The 22,060-nt window shown below is 40.9% G+C and overlaps 1 protein-coding gene across 1 annotated transcript in view; it reads left to right on the top strand.

Moving 5' to 3' along the window:
• The window catches only part of Cdh20 (cadherin 20), a 256,772-nt gene that overhangs the window by 184,443 nt on the left and 50,269 nt on the right, over positions 1-22,060 (top strand). Inside the window, exons 2-5 of the mRNA XM_051147229.1 lie at positions 593-965; positions 10,339-10,633; positions 11,158-11,277; positions 14,063-14,230. Of these exons, the coding sequence (XP_051003186.1) occupies positions 720-965; positions 10,339-10,633; positions 11,158-11,277; positions 14,063-14,230 (829 nt within the window). The 5' untranslated portion in view covers positions 593-719. The remainder of the gene's footprint in view (positions 1-592; positions 966-10,338; positions 10,634-11,157; positions 11,278-14,062; positions 14,231-22,060) is intronic.

The raw sequence follows: 22,060 nt of genomic DNA, 5'->3' as shown, positions 1-22,060 counted from the left end.
GAGTGTGAAACTTGATTCTCATGAGTTCAGAGAATGACTAAAGTCAGAAGTTGTCCACGGCTGCTTATAAATGAAACCCAAGATTCATAGCATAATCAATATCAGAGGTAGGCACAAGATAATTGTCAGTGGCAAGAGAAAAAGAAGTCCAATTGTTTTCTATTTTTTAATAAGTCAAGAAAAGCAGTTCAGCTTGGTAGATGTAAATTTAGAAGTGAATGCTATTCTGAAGAGTACAGAGGGCTTTCTGATTATAGATATTTTGAGGAACATTCTGTTAATTTTTCAGGACAATCAATAACACAGTCTAGCCCTCAAGGTAAGCTATGGTTGAGAAAAAGTTTAGGGCCTTTTGTTTTGTTTTGTTTTTACTAGTTTTCTTGTCTCAAAATCCAAATCAAATGTTTGGGGCTAGTTATAGCAGGATACATTGCCTTTTTATAATCAAAATATTATTTATAAACAGACATTTCATAAGGGATAGCAAGCTGGCTCATTGAGCAGAAAACAAAATATTTACTGCCATTTCTGGAAAACTTGCAAGCAGCTCCCAGGAAGGAATACCCTGACAGTGTTTCCCTTAATTTGACAGGATTTCAGCTTGCCTTGAATGGGAAGCAATGAGTTTCCAATAACCTGTGGTGCGGCTCGTTTCATTTGGAGAATACTCCACGCTGGTGCTCCCCATCCTCCTTGACTTGCAGAACTCCTGCAAGCCCATGTGGACTGCGGGTAGGATGAGCAATGCAAGGAGCTGGCTTGGACTTGGCACATCCTTGTACGTCTGGGCGCTGATGGGCCTTACAACCACCGTTCTCTGCAGCAGTCTGATGCCAGGAGTCGAACTAGAAACTCTTTTCTCAGACAGGCCACAGTCACACCAGAGAAGCAAGAGGAGCTGGGTTTGGAATCAGTTTTTCGTCTTGGAAGAGTATACTGGGACTGACCCTTTGTATGTCGGCAAGGTAAGATGTGCCCAGTACAAAAAAAAATTCTTAAGAGTATTTGATGTTGGAACTGGGTATTAAAGTGAATTGAGTATGAATAATCACCTAGGAATTGTCTGAATCCAACAAAAATGCTAATCATTGAACACTAGCTAAAATAGCCTGGCTTCGTCAGACAATGGTCAGAAAGAAGACTCCTTTCCATTCTCTCTCTTTTTTTTTTTTCCTTTGTTTTCTTTTTTAAGATTTATTTATTTATTATTTATACGGTATTCTGCCCAAATGTGTGCCTGCACACCAGAAGAAGGCACCAGATCTCATTGTAGGTGGTTGTGAGCTACCATGTGGTTGCTCGGAATTGAACCCAGGACCTTTGGAAGAACAGTGCGCTTAGCCTCTGAGCTATCTCTCCAGTCACAACTCTCTCCTTTGCTAAGCTCCATTAATGGGGCAAAACTAGAACCATATTTTGCAGGAAAAATCTCAGACTTTACAAATACTCCTCAACCCTTGACAGGGGCAGCTTCTGGGAACAACAGAATGGGAAAAGTAGAATGTTTTGTTTTGGTGTGTGTGTGTGTGTGTGTGTGTGTGTGTGTGTGTGTGTGCGCGCTATAAAGATCTAGTTTGAGACCCAAGTTTAATGAATATCAAAAACAAAAAGATAAAACATTCAAAATTTCATAGTAGGAGTACTCTGGGGTTAGAGACAATCAATGAATATATTTATGCACTTTATATTCAAAGCCCCTTAATTTGTCGATCATTTCATTTTTAATCCTGGACTTTTCTTCTGTTTGCCTTAGTTGGTTGTTAATCAGAGACCATTTTATGAAAGCAACCAAGAGAGGGAGAAAGGGAGATGAGAAATGAATTAGAAAATAAATAACTCAATCAGATGGCAACTTAAGCACTGTTTAGCGTGTGTTTCAAATACAAGCATATGCCATTCCATGCCCGGCCCTGCCAGGAACTTCCAGGGAGTCTGGTAGTCCATGTTGTCAATTGTCTCAACAGTTATCTACCACTTCTTTCTTTTTCTTTTTTCTAAGTGTGTGTGTGTGTGTGTGTGTGTGTGTGTGTATGTACGTGTGTGTACATGTGTGTACGTGTGTGCAGTTTATGACACATGAGCACTGCTGAAGCCAGAGAGAGCACTGGATCTCCTGCAGCTGAGTTACAGTTAGTTTTAAATTATGTGATAAGAACTGAACTCGGGTCCTCTGCAACCCTGTTAAACACTCTTACCTGCAGGGCCATCCCTCCAGCCCTTCCTGCTCTCTTCTTGACCCAGATACCCAGCCCTGTCCCCAGCACAGCCATGAAGCAGTTTCCACTACTGCTGAGAACTTTAGTACTGCTTCCTTAGTGACTTCATTTTATGAAAACTCCCAGTCACACAGCCTTGAACACAGATAACCTTCTGAGCCACCTTAATATCAATATCCATCACAATCCTGGTTTCTTCCTTTATTTTAGCTTCAGCTGCTGGCTTTGTGCCAGCTGATACCTTCACTAGTGAGCTGATCTGCATCCCAGACCCTCTCTGCTCATATGTCTCTCCTGGAGGAGCTGCTGTGCTTATGCTACGTGTTGTTCTCTCTTTAAAAGTTTATACCAACTTTATTCTGATATGTTTGAAGACCTCATTTCACTTAGTTGCTCCCTTACTCTGGGTTAAGACTATGAAATAGTTGTAGGTGCTAAGTTCAACCTCTCTCAAGATTTGCTTGCTTGTATTTATGTGGATGAGATGAGTATGTACCTGCATGTATGCATGTGCACTGCATGTGTGTAGTGACTACAAAGACCAGAAGATGGCATCAGATCCCATGTAACTGGAGTAGAAAGAGATTGTGAGCTGTTATAACGGTGCTGGAAACTGAGCATAGGTTCTTGGAAAGATCAACACTTGCTCTTAATTCCTGATACTCTCTCTAGTCCAATGCCTATGATTTTAATCACCATCTCTGGGTCAATAAATACAAAACCACCGTCTCTCTAAAACAAGTCTATAAGCCTTGGATTCATAAATCCTACAGAATTTGTGACATCTTCATTTTTATGATCTATGGATCCAAATATATAATATCTCATTAGAAACTCATTTTTTTCCTTTCAAATCTCCCTTTTGCCAATCTTTCTTGCCTCAGCATTGCCGACACCTTGTTCTAAAACCAAAGTCTGGCTGGAGAAACGGATCAGTGGGGAAAGTGTCTGCCACGTACATGTGAAGACCTTAGCTACAATCCCCAAAACGCAGGTGCAGTAAGATACAGCCATAACCCCAGTGCCCTGCAGCCAGATGAGAAGAAGAGACAGGAGACTTCCTAAAGTTGTATGGACCAACTATCCTAGCATACACAGTGGCCAATGACAAAGAAGAGTCTTTGTCTCAAGCAAAGAGAAAAGGGAGGTTTCCTCTGACTGCACCACACCATGCCTTGGTATATGCATGCCCTCCTTAACACACATGTTCATATGCACATATATACACAAACATCATAATACAAACACATTACTAGACACCAGAAAAATGTACTACTTTCTTTTCTCCTTCCTAGCACTCTGAATTCCCTTCACCCATAATTCTGTTGGGCCTGTGCCAAAACAAATCCCGAAACCTGCATCTCTCCAGTCTGTACTTCTACCATCATCTTTCACCTGGGTAAATACCTATCTGGCTTCCCAACCGAGCTCATGTCTGTCTGTATGTTCAGCAAATTTTCTAGGTGGCCTTTGTAGAAAAAGCAATAAAATTATTTCTGCACCCAACTCAAGTCTCCTCCCTCTCTTTGATGGAAATGAAGGAGGCCCTTCCTGCGCTCCTCTGGAACTGGCTGACCCTCCTGCCTGCCTCGGATGTCCTGACATGTCTGTGCTACTCTTTCTCTGGTTCTTATGGTCCAGAAACAAGGCCTTTTGAAGTTCTCACAACTTGCAATGTATTTCTGTATGGCTCCCTGTAGGGGAATGAAGGGCATTCCCAGGGCTTTTCCATCTGTGCTCAGTTTGAACCTAAGCTTTGAGCCCCTCTCTAGGGCAGAACCCTCTGTAGGATTCTGTCCCCATCTGGGGCTGGAAGACGGCTCAGGGTTTAAAAGCACTTCCCATAGGATCCAAGTTCAGTTCCTTGTACCCACATTAGTTGGCTCATCGCCACCAGCTACTCCAGATGCAGGAGAGCTGATGCCTACTCAGGCACTGCTTACACACAGTCCACATGCACGTACACACATAAATTAACAAATGTTTTAAAAGTTCTCTAACCAATGATCACAGCAGTGATCACAGCCTACAGTACCATGGAGTTCCACGGTTGGTATCAGAAGCCTCTGATGAGAGTAGAACCTCCATGAGGGCAAGAACAGTGTTCTAATTTTTATCTTCAGCACTAAAATTACCACTTTACATGAAAGGTGGCAAAAAAGATGGTTGGTAAATGAGTAAATAGATGACCAGCTCGTGGTATGTAAGGATCAAATAAGCTGACACACGTAAAGCACTCAGTATAGCGTCTGTGATACCTACTCACTGCATCCTTGGTGTGCTCAGTAGCAGCAGTCATACCACAAAGTTCATTCTGGGAACAAAGCAGCTGGTGAGGCAGGCTTAATGCTGCTGCAAACTCCGCAGCTGATAAATTCTCCTTATCATCTTTATCCTTTCTACACAATTAGTCACCATAGATGCCAATATCTCCTGGGCCAGTTTCTCTCTGAGTTTCTTCATTGCCATGATTCTCTGTTCCTGGAGATCGGATTAACTGAGCAGGTGCCACCTATTCTCCCTGTGGAATGATTCCCTGGGGACATCTAGCTCTTGAGAGCAGGTACTCCATATGCCAACCTCTGAATCAACATACGATTCAGGCACATCTTCTTCATTATGCACTTTCATACTTTCTTAGATAAGGTCCAGGATGTGTCTTCTCCCAGGCTCCTCCCATCACTTAACACTCATACCAAGTGTGTGCTCATGCCACTGTCCTAACAGTACATGCTACGGCTGCCTCTCTTAAGTGGCATTCATGTTTCCCAGTGTTTACCCTGACAAGTACTTTCTTTGTGAACATTTCTTCAGTATATTCAGAGATCTGAAGACACCAGGCTCCTTGATAGTTGCAAAACAGTCCTTCAAAGTTGATATTTGTGATTATTACAAAAATAATATATTAATATTCAGTAATTATTTTATGACTTACCATTTCAGGCTGTCTTCCCTCTTTTAAAAGATAGAAACAGAGGTGCTGCTTCCCAGCCTTGTCTGTATCACTTCCCAGACCCAGTACAAAGATGGCCAAGACAATAGTGCAAAAAGAAAATGTCACCTAATACTGGGCTGGACTGCTCTGTCCTTTCAGTTATGTGCACATGAAGCAGACAATAATAACGATGCTATGGGTGAATGTAACCTAAGAAACTGGGCTTGGAGGAAGGGTTCTGGCCACAAGCCAGATTATACTAGTGGTATCTAAAGCTCCACAGCCATCGCTCTTGCCCCACAGCCACGGATTTTCTTTCCCATTGCCTGGAAAATAGTTGCTTAATGACTTGAAATTTAGTCATGACAACACCCAGACAAGTGCCGAGAGATTAGGAACCTGAAGCCTTGCTTCCTGGACCCCTCACTGATGTAAGAAAGCATGTAAATGCATAACAGCCTCTGTGAGTAAGGACACAGAGCACCCGTATGCCTTGCCAGGTGCCTGTCCCAGTCAGCACACTGGGTTTTACCTTGCACTGCTGTGTCACTCCACACACAAGATACTAGTCCATGTACTTTCCCCCTCTACTTTCTTTTGAAAGAGAATTCATGCATCTTTCATTCATTTTACACTAAAGACAGTCAGCTTGTCACCTAAAGCCCTGGAAAATGTCTGTTTTGAAAGCCTCCAGAGTATTGTTATTTCAGAAAGGAATGGGGAAACAAGGCTCAACTTTCATTGGTATGCCTTGTAAAATCCAGACTAGGTTTTGTGGGGGACATGGAAACATCACGTTAAGGCTGGATTATATCATCACATACAAGGAGGGGTCCAGAGAGCTCTGCCTGGGCACAGACCTGTAGGCACAAGTCAAGAAGAGGCTGGGAGTTTCAAGGCCACTGTCTAGCCACAATTATAAGCATCCATTGCCTTTCCAGAATACCACTGGGCTCTCAGAAATGCTGCTGGCAAAAAGTTTGGAAACCACCTGTTCCCAAAATCCTAAATCAACTAAGATTTTTTAAATAGAATGTACATGTATTTCCCAGGACTCACTCCTGTTCTGCCTAAGATATTAAAGACAAGATTCGTGAGGTAGAAGAGATATCTTTATCTGTCTAGGAGATTTTTAGAGGAAAGAGGTCTTCTCAGAATGTACTTATGTGCTGTAGCTAGAGTTTACTTAATGCTAGATGGAATAAATATGAATAAAGATAAAACAATTTAGTGATACCACCAACTTTCCAAAGGCTTTAAGAACTGTTCATGTCCTCTTTTGCAATTTCTATAACCAAATAGGTAATCTGTGGCTCGTAAAGCCAAATGTTCTATGTACATTTCTCTGTGGCGTTTAAGCTCCTTAAAGTGGCCCTCACCTCCATGTTCACATGTACAAGTTCTACTCAGATAGTGCTGGGTCTCTTGGAGCTCTGAGTTCTTACTTTCTGACTGCATTGCACCAAAGGAAGGGCAGGAGGACAGGGGGAGATGAGGCTTGTCCCCTTGTCTTACTGTTAGCTGCTCTAGTTTGGAGGCTTTCTCAGTCCTTCATCTTTATCAGGCCCCTCTGGAATACCAACCCTGCCCACAATAACTCTCTATCTCAGGGGTGGGAGGTAGTTCTTGGACTGACTTAGTGGCGAAGGCTCTTCCAAGCCCCTGAAAACTTACCTAGGAAGTACTCTCTTCTTGAAGACTTTCAGGACCAGCCTCAAGAGGTGCCTTGCACAACATGTAAGTCCTGGAAGTCCTAACCTCTGCCCCTAATCCAATGGCCCTGCCAGAAGATCTCTGCTATTTCCCAGAGCCATTGTAAATCTAAAACCCTAGTGTTCCTTCCTCCTTCACTGCTACTAAGATAACCAGCTGGCAGAGGACTTGTTTCCTAGCAGGATCCTGGAGACATACAACTATATTACTCAGAGATCCATTCTGGATAAGGCCCTTTCATAGCTAATACACTTTGTGTTCATGAAAGGCACTTTCCACTTCACTGTAGGAGTCCTTCTCCCCTCTTCCTTGTTTTCTAGGCTGCTTTATATTGCTATGATAAAACACCTTGACCAAAATAAATCAGAGTAGGGAAGGATTATTTCATATTACACTTCCAGGCTGCAATCCTTCACAGTGAGAAGTCAAGGAAAAAACCGGAGGAAGGAATGCTGATTCCAAGCTTGCTCCAAATCAAGTTCAGCTATTTTTCTTAGATATCCCAGGCCCATCACCACCAAGGCATGGTCCCACTAGCAGTAGGCTGGGCCATCCTTATAGGAATCAGCAATCCAGAAAATGCTCCCCAGAGACATGCCCACTGGCATCTGATGGAGTCAGTTCTTCAACTGAGGTTCCCTCTTCTCAGATGCGTCAAGTTGACAGCAAAACTAACCTGGACACCTTGAAAACCTGTAGACATACTCTGAAGCAACCTAAAAGACACCACCCTTTAAAAAGCAGTTTATATAAGGTTCCCTGAAAACAATTAGCCTGAGCCTGCACCATCTCCTATAGATCAAGGCACATATGAAGACAATTGCATAGCCTTCACCTCCAGAGAATTCCCTGTCTGGAAAGGTTCTTCAGTATCTTTTCACACCAAGGGAAGCAGAAGAACTGCACACAGCCTTGTCAACCTCAGGAAGCAGGGCTGCCCCCTACCCCCAGCACTGCTCCCTTTGATTTCTGTTGTCTATTAAGCCTTCTCCAAAGGCAGACTGCTTACACTTGGCCTGTGATAGTATCAAATGTACTTGGTCTGTCATGCTCTATGTCCATCATAACTTGTCATGCCTTAATGCCTTTTATTGCAAGTCAAATGCCACATGCCTTAAAGTTATATATGTAAATGTGCATATGTACAGATCTTTTTTCTCATGATTTAAGAAATTCCTGAAATGTTCTTTCTCCTTCCTATTTCATTCTTCTGTTGGAGAGCACATTTCCAAAGGGAATGGATTTCATTTCTTTGTACCCAGTTCCAAACTAAATGTGTTTTACTTCTACACAATAAGTACTGAGCTTTTCCCCCTTGCTTTTTAAACTGGCATAAATTGAAGATTTCAGTGATAATAGTGTCTATGGAATAAAGAAATGTGAGGGCATCATATTCTAGATAAAATACTTTTAAGCAGAAAGAAATCCAACGCTCTTTTTTGCATGATTTTATTCTCCTATTTCTGCTCTCTAGATACGACACAGCTTGGTTCCCTAAGGCAGCATGTCTTGGCCAGGAATAAGATTGAGATTAGCTCAAAACCAATCCCAACCCCTGAAGCCATCCCTGTCTGAGAAGGCTGTAAATACACTTTCTGGTGTTCCAGGAGTGTCCCCACACACTAATTCTCAGAGTGGCAGGGCCAGAGCACCCCCAGTGCTTCAGCGACCCTAGCCACTGGGCTCTGCATAATAATGGGGTCTCTAGCTCAGCTTTACTCCTAGAAGAGAGCAGATAAGAACTGGCTATGTTAATATGCTTCTTTCTGCAGGTATGTTATCACCATAATTGGCCCCATTTATAGCTTTCCTACTATGGGAAAGGAACAGTGCTGTATTTTACATGTGTTAATCCCTAATGATCCCAGTAACCCTTGGAAATAAGCATTAATACTTTTCTCCACTTATAATATCAGAAAAATTAAGGGTGTAGACAGCATATTTACTCATGTCAAGGACACTCAGTTGATAACTGACATAGATCATATTCAGGTCAGATATGTTGGGCTTGAGGCATTAAGCCTAACATGTGTTGCCTGTTTAATGACTTAATCCTGTGAACTTTGGTGCTGAAGTATGTAAGTGCTGAAGACACAGACAGCAACAATCAGCAGTGCTAACTGAACTAAATGATTTTGCTGACTCTTTTAAAAGAGACCTAAAGAATAACACAAAACACCAGCATTCTTGCTGCCCATTCATATTATGTACAATTAACAAGTTCTAGGTTGAGGTAAAACAGTGCTCCTAGATATCTTTGGAGAAATCATTACAAAAGCATATGAGAAGATGGGGCTGGAGAGACTGTCCAGTGGTTCAGAACATCAGGTGCTCTTCTAGAGGATCCACTAGCACACAAATGGTGACAACTATCTGTAACTCCAGTTCCAGAAGATCTGATGCCCTTGTCTGGCATCATTCATATAGACAAAACATCCATGCACATAAAAATAAAATAAAATTATTTTTTAAAAAGGTCTGAGAAAAATAATTGGGTAAGCAGAAAAATCATGTTCCTAACTCAACCATCAACTTCTAGATTTTAGTGAATCAATTAAATCTAAGAATGAATCCTACCAAAAAGAGAGATTCTGTTGTAAACCACACATGTACACAATTGGCATTTAAAGTTCACTTGACACCTGAAATGTAAGCAAATGTAGTCTTACAGAGGAAATTAAGAAGCTGAGGGTCTCAAACTGAAGCTTTGCATGAGTCCAGGAAAGCAACATACTACTTTCTATATATAAAATGACCTTTGTCTTTAAGTTTTTAAAATTATATTTATTTAATGTGTTTGTGTGTGTATGTGCATGTGTGCTTGGGCATGAGTGTGTGTGTGTGTTTACATATATGGGCACATGTGTAAAAATCAGAGGAAAGATTGTAGGGCTCAGTTTTCTCCACCCATCATTTGGCTCCTAGAAATCAAACACAAATTATAACGCATCTTGAAGTCTCTGAAATGTCATAAAATTTACAACATCCCAGAAATTAGCCTGTAACTTTCTTGGTTTGCTTTTTTAAGACAGTTTTTTTCTGTGTATCCTTGGCTTTCCTAAAACTCAGAGATCCGCCTGCCTCTGCCTCCTGAGTCCTGGGGTTAAAGAAATGTGCCACCACTTGTTTTTAACTTTAAGATATTTGGACTTGTCTGTTGTTTTTTCTTTTTCTTGAATAAAACGACAAGCTTTCTCCTTAAGAAAATTGCTCCTGTTTCTATAGATGTCTTCAATGTTTCTCAAGGACAGTTGTTTTAAAGTACTAAGGTCAAGATACTGAATATGACATAGAAAAATTTTACTCCTCCTCTCTAAGCTTGTTGGTTCTTTGAAAACAGATTTTCTAAACATTGAAGTGGAAAGAGCATCCCCATGTAAAGGGAAATCTTAAGTCTTAAGTACCAAAGTGAAAATCAATTTATTTCCAATACCTGGGCTTATCAATAATGACATTTCAGTGCTTTGTTCTCAGCTTCACTCAGACATGGACAGGGGAGATGGATCTATCAAATACATCCTTTCAGGAGAAGGAGCAGGTATCGTGTTTACTATCGATGACACAACTGGAGACATCCATGCCATTCAGAGGCTTGACCGCGAAGAAAGAGCCCAATACACTCTAAGGGCCCAAGCCCTTGACAGGCGGACAGGCCGGCCAATGGAGCCAGAATCAGAGTTCATTATCAAAATCCAAGATATCAATGACAATGAGCCCAAGTTCCTGGATGGGCCTTATGTTGCCACTGTGCCCGAAATGTCACCAGTAGGTAAGGTGGTGATGACTTGATTTCTCCCAAATACTGTATGCACTGTAGGAGATCCTACTATGTACACATAGAGAAGAAAAAGTACAGAAATCATAAAAATAAAACCAAATGACTACCAAGTCCTTCAGCACGTAAGAAGCTATGTACAGATCAGAAGCAGCCACAGGAAGTAATAATAAATCTTCCAGTGTCTTCCAGTTCTGATTCCTTAAGAATAAATAAAAGATAGATTGCTGATAGACTATATTGTATTATGTTATATTAGATTGTTAAGAATAACTATTGGCTCTTACCAATGAGCAAAGATCACATAGGCAGTGTAGCTTTTAGTAGTTTCTAAGAAATTAAACACAAATGAATATTATCTCCATTGAATAACAAGATAAGAGTTATGGATGCTTGATCTAGAAAGATAATTCTCCCAGAGAAGCAAGCAACAGCTTCAAAATGTTTTAGGCCATGCAGAATTATACCAGCTCTTAGTAACTGGGCTTGAACAGGATTCTCCCACTTCTCTCCCTCAGGTACCTCTGTTATCCAAGTGACAGCCACAGATGCGGATGACCCAACCTATGGCAACAGTGCCCGGGTAGTGTACAGCATACTCCAGGGCCAGCCATATTTTTCTGTGGACTCCAAAACAGGTACACGAGTCAAGTTATAGGGGTTTGCTTATTCAATAATCCTTGTGTTGCCTACTTAGGACAGACACAGCACTCCTTTTTGAGGACTCTCCAGGAAGGTATTCCAGAGAGAAGACTGTTGTAGTCCTTATGGTTAGGAGAGCACACTGTAGCTGCCAGGGGGTGAGACAGTGTGAGTGGGTTCCTGAGCAACACCAAAGCCCTGCCAATAGAGAATGTCTCCTCACTGCCTTCCAAAACTCCCAGATACAGTCATTCATCAAAGTTTAAGGTCTTCTGTACCTCCAGGAAGACCAAAGAAGAGTGACACATTCACCCTGGCTTGCTCTACAGCTAGAACCACAGACTCTGAAGCCAGAAAGAGCCTCTGGGCAAGCATTCAGTCCAGAATCATCAGGATTCACTCAGATGAGGCAACTGAGAAGCTGAGTGCTAACCTCATTCCTATGGTTACTGATATACCACTAATGTTATCTCTGTTGAGGTTATCTCTGCTAAGCAGAACCCAAGGCCAGGGCGGATGGCTGCTGGGCAGGTGGGGTTTGATGAGACAGGTAATAGAATGTGAGTACAGCCCCTGAAAAGGCAGATCCTGGTGGCAGGAAGGGAGAGTCACTATAACAAAAGAGGATGGCAAAGACAAGTAAAAGGACAGCAAGCAGATGGCAGGAAAGGAAATACCAGTGAACCCTGGGGGCTTTGCTTGTTTCAAGGGTCCTTTGACTACAGGATCCATATGTTTTAATCCACCAAGGGATCGACATGGTTTGTATTAGGGCAAAAAAAAAAAAAAAAAAAAAAATTACCATATCATTGCTCTCTTCCATTTGTGCCAGGACGTCTTCTTCTCCAAGAACATTACTAAGCATTACCCTTTTAGCCTCCCAAGTAAAATATATAGGAAGTATTATTACTCCTTCTTTACACTTAGAGAACAGACCTTAGAAAAGGACCATGAGAAAAAAAAAACACAGAAGTAAAATTAATGGTGAACAGTCAGTCACTTCACTAGGAAAAAAAAATATCTCTATTATTACTAATCTGTTTTTTTTTTCTATAAGTCCTCAAGGTAGCCATGCATTCAGAAAATACTATCATAAATGTAGAAAGTGATAGAATATAAATTAGTGAGAAGAAAGAGAAAAGAATACAGTTAGAGGCATCTATAAAACAGAAACCTCAGTAATTCTACTAATGGGGGCAGGGAGAATGAAGAGATGCCCACAGGGAAGAAAAATACAGACAGGATCACCTGTCCTTTCTATCTGCAGAAGAATTGTACATTATTCTGGCAGTTTCCCATGAGGGGCATCTATAGGTCAAAAACACATGAAATGATTGTCATTACTTTGGCCAAGAGGCGTTTACAAGGGAAAAATGCTGCACGTATCATTTTAGAATGCTATCAATGAGTGCAGTGCGTAGATCATAAGAGGAAACCCAGTCAAGGTGCTATGCTCACACACTTGCCTCTCCACGCAAAGGGTCAATTTAACCCCAGGCTATAGCATAAACCTGTTACAATAAGCCCATAACCTCCCCCCCACCCCAAGTGTATAAAAGCTAGCTTTTCTAAGCTGAAGGGTTACAAAGGAGATAAAATCTCTACAATTCCCTGGCAGAATCAAAATCCTACATTTCTGTGTATCTGTTATAGACCCCTCTACTTATGTTTTTAAATTAATTAATTTACATTACATCCTGACTGCAGTTTCTCCTTCCTCCTCTCTTCCCAGTTCTTTCCTGGCACCTTCCCTTCCCTCCCCTATCCACTCCATTTCTCTTCAGAAAAGGGGAAGCAGTGATATCAACCTCCCTGGCATATCAATTTCCCAGAGGTACATCCTCTCTTGCTGAGGCCAGGTGAGGCAGCCAAGTAGAAGGTCCCAAAAGGCAGGCAAAAGAGTCAGAGATAGCCTTTGCTCCTGGAGTCACAGTCAGTCCCATGCAGGCATCCTAGTTATCAGCAGTTCAGTCTCAGTGAGCCCCTGGACCCAGGTTAGTGATTCTACAGGTTTCCTGGTGCATCCTTGACAACCCCCTCTTCTGTTCTGTCTAAGGTTTGGCCCTGGTAGACCCTTTTTTAAAAATGATACTCTGTTACTACACCTGGGTGCAGTGCTCTGAATTGTTTGAGGAGGTTCATCTCTTATGCATGGTAAAAATAAAGAGCACACACTGAGTCTTTTGTGTCTCTCCCTGCTCAAGGAACTCAGCAAAGCACATCCGTAAGCAGAAGAAAACAGAATACTGAATTTAAACAAAAGAACAGCCTAATTGAGTTTCAATTCCTACTTCAAGGCAGGGAAATCATAGTAGCAGCCAGTGTCTAAAGAGTCATTCACACTACAAGGGCTCTAGGGCTGAAGGCAGAAAGTTCTGAAGGAGAATTATCTGAAACCACAGATCTGTAGAGACACAAAGCTTTGTTTTCTGGACTTAAAGCCCAGGTTGTCTTTGGTAAAGACAGAACAGTCTACAGTTACCACAGACTGCAATTCCTGGAGTGTGTAAGAAAACCTCTGCTGCCACCTGCTGTTCTGCCTCAGTAACATTGCCAAGGATGTTAGCCTCTGGGCCCTTCCTGCTGAGTGTCAATTTCTTGGCCTTCTGTTTCATACAGTGTTTTTCTGAAGCTGTCTGACTTTAACCTCAAGTCTAATAAAAACCAGAGATGTGCATCTCAGTGTTAGCTATTTACAACACATGAGGACGAAACCTACAAACAACTCCTGGGAAAACTAGCTTTGTGGTTTAACTTTTTAAAATGATTTCTATGCTGCAGGTGTAATCAGAACAGCACTCATGAACATGGACAGAGAAGCCAAAGAATGCTATGAAGTGATTATCCAAGCCAAGGATATGGGAGGGCAGCTTGGAGGGCTAGCTGGGACCACAACAGTCAACATCACTCTCTCAGATGTCAATGATAACCCTCCCCGATTTCCCCAGAGTAAGTACCAACCAGAACCTATCCCTTGGCTAAAGGGACCCACCCTTTACTGGGGTTCAGGGGTAAGGTCAGCTTGTGTTAAAAGTCGTCCTTCTGGCCTTCAGCTTCCCATGGGCCTTAAAGGACTTTGTTTATTTGTTTGTATGGTTGTTTTTACCTGGTAGCCACATCCATATACCTGCACAAAATGAAAAAGTAAGGAGTTATCAGATAGAATTAAACTGTCATGGGCCACAAATCACTACCATGAATACGGCTTGTTTTTTTAAGCTCTAACTTTCCATCAAGAGTTCATTTTCAAGAAAAGGATTTTTCATGGGAATGTGTTGAGTTCAGAAAACATTTCCTGAAACATCCAGAGCTGTAGCTGAACCTGACCACATTAACCAAGCAATGGACAAGTAGGTGCCAAGAAGTACACATAAGGACACAAGTCATGAGGAGCACGAAATACTAGACCTGGCACTCAAACCTTAAACTCCACACAAGGAGCTCGCATCCTATTCATAAGGGAGAAGTCCATGAGGAGTGTCTGAAGCGCCACCTGGAGGTTGATAAGTGGTACAAATTAAGTAGATTCACACGTTACAGCTTGGAAAAACTATGGTACCATGAAACAGTTTGTGAAATGCACATGAGTTGGTTTCTTGTTTCCAGCGAATGAGAATGAATGAAAGCTTCACAAGGTAATGAGGTTTAAACAGAAGATAGAAGAATAGAAAAGATTTACACTGGCTGACAACGAGACATGCCAGGATGAAGAAGCCACATTCACTAAAGCACTATGAATTTGAGATATCATCTAGGCAGGCAATATACAGCCCTGTGCAGAGCCAACAAGATATTTGCTGTATCAAATGTCATCTGAGTGGAAAGTTAAATCCAAGATGATATATACATATGTACTGACTCTCAGTCTTCTGGCTAGGAAGACATGGCTCTGGGTGGGGTCAAAGATGAGTGTTTTTTTTTTTTTACCTGAGTGACAGAAAGAAGAAGCATATGGCTGACAGAATAGAGGATGCATAATGAAACCAGTGACAGGCAGGGGTGAGACAAATTCAAATTTGAATATGAGGTGACAGCAAAGCAATCAGGTTGAATGTCCTTAACGAAGGGGGAAACACAGAACTTAGCCCAGGAATGAAGATGTGACTTTGAAAGTGAATGCCTAAAGGAAGGAAACTGGGGAAGTCAAAACAACAGACACAACTCCTGGTTCAACACTTACCCAGGAACAGAGAAACAAAAACAAAAAGAAAATTGGAGCCGAGGAGAAAACTCATGAGGAGCCCACTTCAATGCTGAGAATCCCATGCCAGGAGTGCTGGGGCGCTTTTTGTAATAACCCATGCTGGAATATGAGACCTGTGCCCGGGATTCTCTAGTCAGCTTATCTAACCTACTTCACAAGTTCCAGGTCAATGAGAAGCCCTGTCTCCAAGTAAGATGAAAGGCACCTAAGGAACAACACCTAAGGTTTGCTTCTGGCTTCTGCAATCAAGTACAAACATATACATGCACACCCACACACACACACACACACACACACACACACACACACACAATAAACAGAGTGAAGCCACATTATTAGCTTAATAGCTTGCCCTTTGAACCAGCCAGACCAAATGATTCTTGTATTTCATTTATGTAAATAAGGATAGCTGAAATAGTCATGTACAACTAGTATACACGGTCTCCATAGCCATCCATGAAAGGAAAATAGCAGAATAGCAGGCAAGCATTTTACAAATGATGCAAAGGAGTAAGTTTGTACATTGACGAGTCCATCTGTCAGGATGTAGTGCATCAAGGAACAGTTTGTGAACTGCCACATGGAGTGAAGGGTGCAGCTTTACTGATCCTGTGAGTTCCGTTAGAGTGTACAAATTACTCATATTGTGCACATCATATGAACACTATGGACTCTTGAATATTTTGAACTATTGAACTTTTAAAATTTGACACAAAATAGATATCCTTAGTGAAGGTGGGCAGGAGAGCAGAAGGGCCAAGCTCTTTCAAAGCTCAAAATATAGGAATCTGGACACTTACAGGTAAATCATATGTCTCCCCACACATGGCAGCTTCTCTACAACATTACAAAACACAGTGAAGACTTGGGCTTTAGTCTTAAGCCAGATCAAAATGTGAACACCATTCTCACACATCCAACTTGAGTAGTCTTTGTTTCAAATTTAATAATACTCAAGAACTTAGAATGGAATATAGTATGGAATGTGTTTCATAGACAACAAAATAAAGCCATATGAAATAACTTAAATTTATATTTCTTTTTTGTTTCTTTTTATTAATTTATTCTTGTTACATCTCAATGTTTATCCCATCCCTTGTATCCTCCCATTCCTCCCTACCCCCCCCCCATTTTCCCATTATTCCCCTCCCCTATGACTGTTCCTGAGGGGGATTACCTCCCCCTGTATATTCTCATAGGGTATCAAGTCTCTTCTTGGCAACCTGCTGTCCTTCCTCTGAGTGCCACCAGGTCTCCCCCTCCAGGGGCATGGTCAAATGTGAGGCACCAGAGTACATGAGAAAGTCGTATCACACTCTCCACTCAACTGTGGAGAATATTCTGATCATTGGCTAGATCTGGGAAGGGGTTTAAAGTTTACCTCCTGTATTGTCCTTGGCTGGTGCCTTAGTTTGAGAGGGACCCCTGGGCCCAAATCTGCCTATCATATTGTTCTACTTGTAGGTTTCTAGGACCCTCTGGATCCTTTTATTTTGCTATTCTCCCATGCATTTCTCATTTAGAGTCCCAATAGGATGCCCTCCCCTCTGTCCCAGTTTCCTGGTAAGTGAAGGCTTTTGTGGGACATGCCCCTTGGGCTAGTATGCAGATATAAGTGAGTATATACCATTTGATTCTTTTTACTTCTGGGTTAACTCACTCATTATGATCATTTCTAGCTCAATCCATTTATCCACAAAGTTTGGGAATTCCTTGTTTTTAATAGCTGAGTAATATTCCATAGTGTATATGTACCACAGTTTCTTTATCCACTCTTCTACTGAGGGACACTTAGGCTGTTTCGATGTTCTGGCTATTATGAATAAGGCTGCTATGAACATGGTTGAGCAAAGTTTCTTGTTGTGTGCTGGAGCATCTTCTGGGTATATTCCAAGGAGTGGAATAGCTGGGTCTTGAGGAAGCCCTATTCCCATTTTTCTGAGATAGCACAAGATAGATTTCCAAAGTGGCTGTACTAGTTTGCATTCCCACCAGCAATGAAGGAGTGTTCCTCTCTCCCCACATCCTCGCCAGCATGTGGTGTCGCTTGAATTTTTGATCTTAGCCATTCTGATGGGTGTATGATGGAATCTCAGAGTTGTTTTGATTTGCATTTCTCTGATGACTAAGGAGGTTGAGCATTTCTTTAAGTGTTTCTCAGCCATTTGATACTCCTCTGTTGACAATTCTCTGTTTATTTCCAAGCCCCATTTCTGAATTGGGTTATTCGGTTTGGTGGTGTTTAATTTCTTGAGTTCTTTATATATTTTGGATATTAGACCTTTGTCAGATGTAGGGTGGGTGAAGATTTTTTCCCAGTCTGTAGGCTGTCGCTTTGTTCTCTTTACAGTATCTCCTGCCTTACAGAAGCTTCTCAGCCTCATGAGGTCCCATTTATTAATGGTTGACATTAGGGCCTGGGCCGTTGGTGTTCTGTTCAGGACGTTGTCTCCTGTGCCAATATGTTCCAGGCTCTTTCCCACTTTTTCCTCTAAGTGACTTAGTGTCTCTGGTTTTATGTTGAGGTCTTTAATCCACTTGGATTTGAGTTTTGTGCAAGGTGACAAATATGGGTCCAGTTGCATTTTTTTACACATAGACCTCCAGTTAGACCAGCACCATTTGTTGAAGATGCTATCCTTTTTCCATTGAATGGATTTGGCTTCTTTGTCAAAAATCAAGTGACCATATGTGTGTGGATTCATATCTGGGTCTTCGATTCGATTCCACTGATCAACCAGCCTGTTGCTGTGCCAGTACCATGCTGTTTTAATTACTATTGCTTTATAGTAGAGTTTGAGATCAGGTATGGAGATTCCTCTGGAGCACCTTTTATTGTACAAGATTGTTTTAGCTACTCTGGGTTTTTTGTTTTTCCATATGAAGTTCAGAATTGAACCTTCAACGTCTTTAAAAAATTGTGTAGGTATTTTGATAGGGATTGCATTGAATCTGTAGATTACTTTTGGTAGGATGGCCATTTTTACTATGTTAATTCTCCCGATCCATGAGCAAGGAAGATTATTCCATCTTCTCAGGTCATCTTCAATCTCTTTCTTCAGAGTTTTGAAATTTTTTTCCAACAAGTCCTTCACTTGCTTAGTTAGGGTAACTCCTAGATATTTTATATTGCTTGTGGCTAATGTGAAGGGTGTGGTTTTCCTAATTTCTTCCTCTGTAAGCTTGTCATTTGTGTATAGGAAGGCTACAGACTTTTTTGAGTTAATTTTGTATCCAGCCAATTTGCTGAAGGTGTTTATCAGCTTTAGGAGTTCTCTGGTGGAATTTTGAGGGTCACTCATTTACATTATCATATCATCTGCAAATAGAGATAATTTGACTTCCTCCTTTCCCATTTGGATACCCTTGATCTCCTTTTGTTGTCTTATTGCTCTGGTTAGAACTTCAAGCACTATATTGAAGAGATATGGAGAGAGTGGGCAGCCTTGCCTTGTTCCCGATTTTAGAGGAATTTCCTTGAGTATCTCACCATTTACTTTGATTTTGGCTATTGGCTTGCTGTATATAGCCTTTATTATGTTGAGGAAAGTGCCTTGTATCCCCGATCTCTCTAAAACTTTAAACATGAATGGGTGTTGAATTTTATCAATTGCTTTCTCTGCATCCAAAGAGATGATCATGTGGTTTTTTATTTTCAGTTTGTTTATATGGTGGATTACATTGATGGATTTCCGTATATTAAACCATCCCTGCATGCCTGGAATGAAGCCTACTTGGTCATGATGAATGATATCTTTGATGTGTTTCTGTATTCATTTTGCAAGTATTTTATTTAGTATTTTTGCATCTATGTTCATAAGAGAAATTGGTCTGAAATTCCCTTTCTTTGTTGAGTCTTTGTGAGGTTTAGGTATCAATGAGACTATGGCCTCATAGAATGAATTTGGTAATGTTTCATCCATTTCTATCTTTTGGAGTAGCTTGAAGAGTATCGGTATTAGCTCACCCTTGAAGGTCTGGTAGAATTCTGCATTGAAACCATCTGGCCCTGGGCTTTTTTTGGTTGGGAGACCATCGATGATTGCTTCTATTTCTGTAGGGGAAATGGGACTATTTAGCTTGTTTATCTGTTCTTCATTCAACTTTGGCAAGTGAAATTGATCAAGAAAATCGCCCATTTCCCTTAGATTTTCAAATTTTGTGGCGTATATGCCTTCAAAGTAGGATCTTATGATTCTTTGAATTTCTTCAGTGTCTGTTGTTATGTCTCCCTTTTCATTTCTGATTTTGTTGATTTCAATACTGTCTCTCTGCCTTTTAGTTAGTTTGGCTAATGGTCTGTCTATCTTGTTGATTTTCTCAAAGAACCAGCTTTTGGTTTTGTTGATTCTTTGGACTGTTTTCTTAGTTTCTAATTTGTTAATTTCAGCCCTGAGTTTGATTATTTCCAGGCATCTACTCCTCTTGGGTGTTTCTGCTTCTTTTTTTTCTAGGGCTTCCAGTTGTGTTGTGAAGATGCTTATGTGCGATGTTTCCAATTTCTTTTTAAAGGCACTTAGTGCTATGAATTTTCCTCTTACCACTGCTTTCAATGTATCCCACAAATATGGGTATGTTGTTTCTTCATTTTCATTGAATTTCAGAAACACCTTGATTTCTTTCTTTATTTCTTCTCTGACCCAGGTGTCATTTAGCAGAGAGTTGTTTAGTTTCCACGTACGTGTAGGCTTTTTGTTATTTCTGTTGTTGTTGAATGGCAGCCTAAGAGCATGGTGATCTGATAGGATACAAGGTATTATTTCAATCCTCTTGTATCTATTGAGGCTTGCTTTGTGACCTACGATGTGATCAATTTTAGAGAAGGTTCCATGGGGTGCAGAGAAGAAGGTATATTCTTTCTTGTTTGGGTGAAAGGTTCTATAGATATCTCTTAGATCCATTTGACCCATGGCATTGGTTAATGATGTTATTTCTCGGCTTAGTTTCTGTTTCAATGACTTATCCTTCAGTGAGAGTGGGGTGTTGAAGTCTCCCACTATTATTGTGTGGGGATCGATGTGTGGTTTAAGCTTTTTTAGCAGATCTTTTACAAATGTGGGTGCCCTTGTATTGGGAGCATAGATGTTCAGAATTGTGATGTCATCTTGGTTGACTTTACCTTTGATGAGTATGAAGTGTCCTTCCTCATCCCTTTTGATTAACTTTGGTTGAAAGTCTATTTTGTTCGATACTAAAATGGCTATGCCTGCTTGCTTCTTGTGACCATTTGCTTGGAATATTTTTTTCCAAGCTTTTACCCTGAGGTAATGCCTTTCATTATGGGTGAGATGTGTTTCTTCAATGCAGAAGAATGTTGGATCGTGTTTATGCACCCATTCAGTTAGTCTGTGCCTTTTTATTGGAGAATTGAGGCCATTGATGTTGAGAAATATTAATGACCAGTGACTGTTAAGAGTCTTAATTTTGATGTTGTTTCCAGTCGAGCATTTGTGTAGTTGCGTTTTTGCCATGGGATAGTTATCTATTTCCTGGGTAGTTTTGGTTGTAGCTTGACCCTTTGGGATGGAGTTTTCCTTCTAGTACCTTCTGTAAAGCTGGATTTGTGGATAGGTACTGTTTGAATTTGTTTTTGTCATGGAATATTTTGTTTTCTCCATCAACGGTTTTTGATAATTTTGCTGGGTAAAGTAGTCTGGCCTGGCATCTGTGGTCTCTTAGGGGTTGCAGGATCTCTGTCCAGGCCCTTCTGGCTTTTATGGTCTCTGCTGAGAAGTCGGGTGTAATTCTGATAGGATTACCATTAAATGTTATTTGGCCCTTTTCCCTTGCAGCTTTTAATATTTTTTCTTTGTTCTGCTTGTTTTGTGTTTTGATTATTATGTGGCGGGCAGTTTTTCTTTTCTGGTCAATTCTATTTGGTGTTCTGTAGGCCTCTTGTATGTTTATAGGCATCTCTTTCTTTAGATTGGGGAAATTTTCTTCTATGATTTTGTTGAGAATAGTTTCTGGGCCTTGGAGTCTGATATCTTCTTTTTCTTCAATGCCTATTATCCTCAAATTTCTTCTTTTCATGATGTTCTTAATCTCCTGGATGTTTTGTGTCAGGAGTTTTCCAGATTTGGCATTTTCTTTAATGGTTGCTTCAAGATCTGTGATTGTATCTTCTAGATCTGAGATTCGTTCTTCCATCTCTTGGATTCTGTTAGAAAAGCTCACCTCTGTGTTGCTCACCTTCTTCTCTGAGGTCTCACGTTCTTGTTTTTCTTCTGTTTGTGTGTTTATCATTGAATCCATTTTCATTTTCAGATCTTGAACTGATTTTTTGATTTCTTTCATCTGATTTTTTGTATATTCCTGAGTTTCTTCCATTGCCTCTTTATAGGTCTTCAGAGCTTGAACCATTTTATTTATTTCTTTCATCTGGTTGTTTGCATTTTCCTGCAATTTTTCCAGTTCCACTCTATGTGCTTCTTTTATGTCTCTCACCTGTTTGTCTGCGTCTTCCTGCATTTGATTACGAATTTTATTTGTTTCCTCCATTATCATCCTCATTACTAAGGATTTGAGGTCATTTTCTTGTATTTCCGTTGTATTTGAATTCTCTGGGTTTTCAT

The sequence above is a fragment of the Acomys russatus genome, chromosome 6 (assembly GCF_903995435.1).
Source record: "Acomys russatus chromosome 6, mAcoRus1.1, whole genome shotgun sequence".
In the NCBI taxonomy this organism is placed as follows: domain Eukaryota; kingdom Metazoa; phylum Chordata; class Mammalia; order Rodentia; family Muridae; genus Acomys; species Acomys russatus.
The sequence above is the reverse complement of the archived record's forward strand: the minus strand, read 5'-3'. Positions and strand labels throughout refer to the sequence as shown.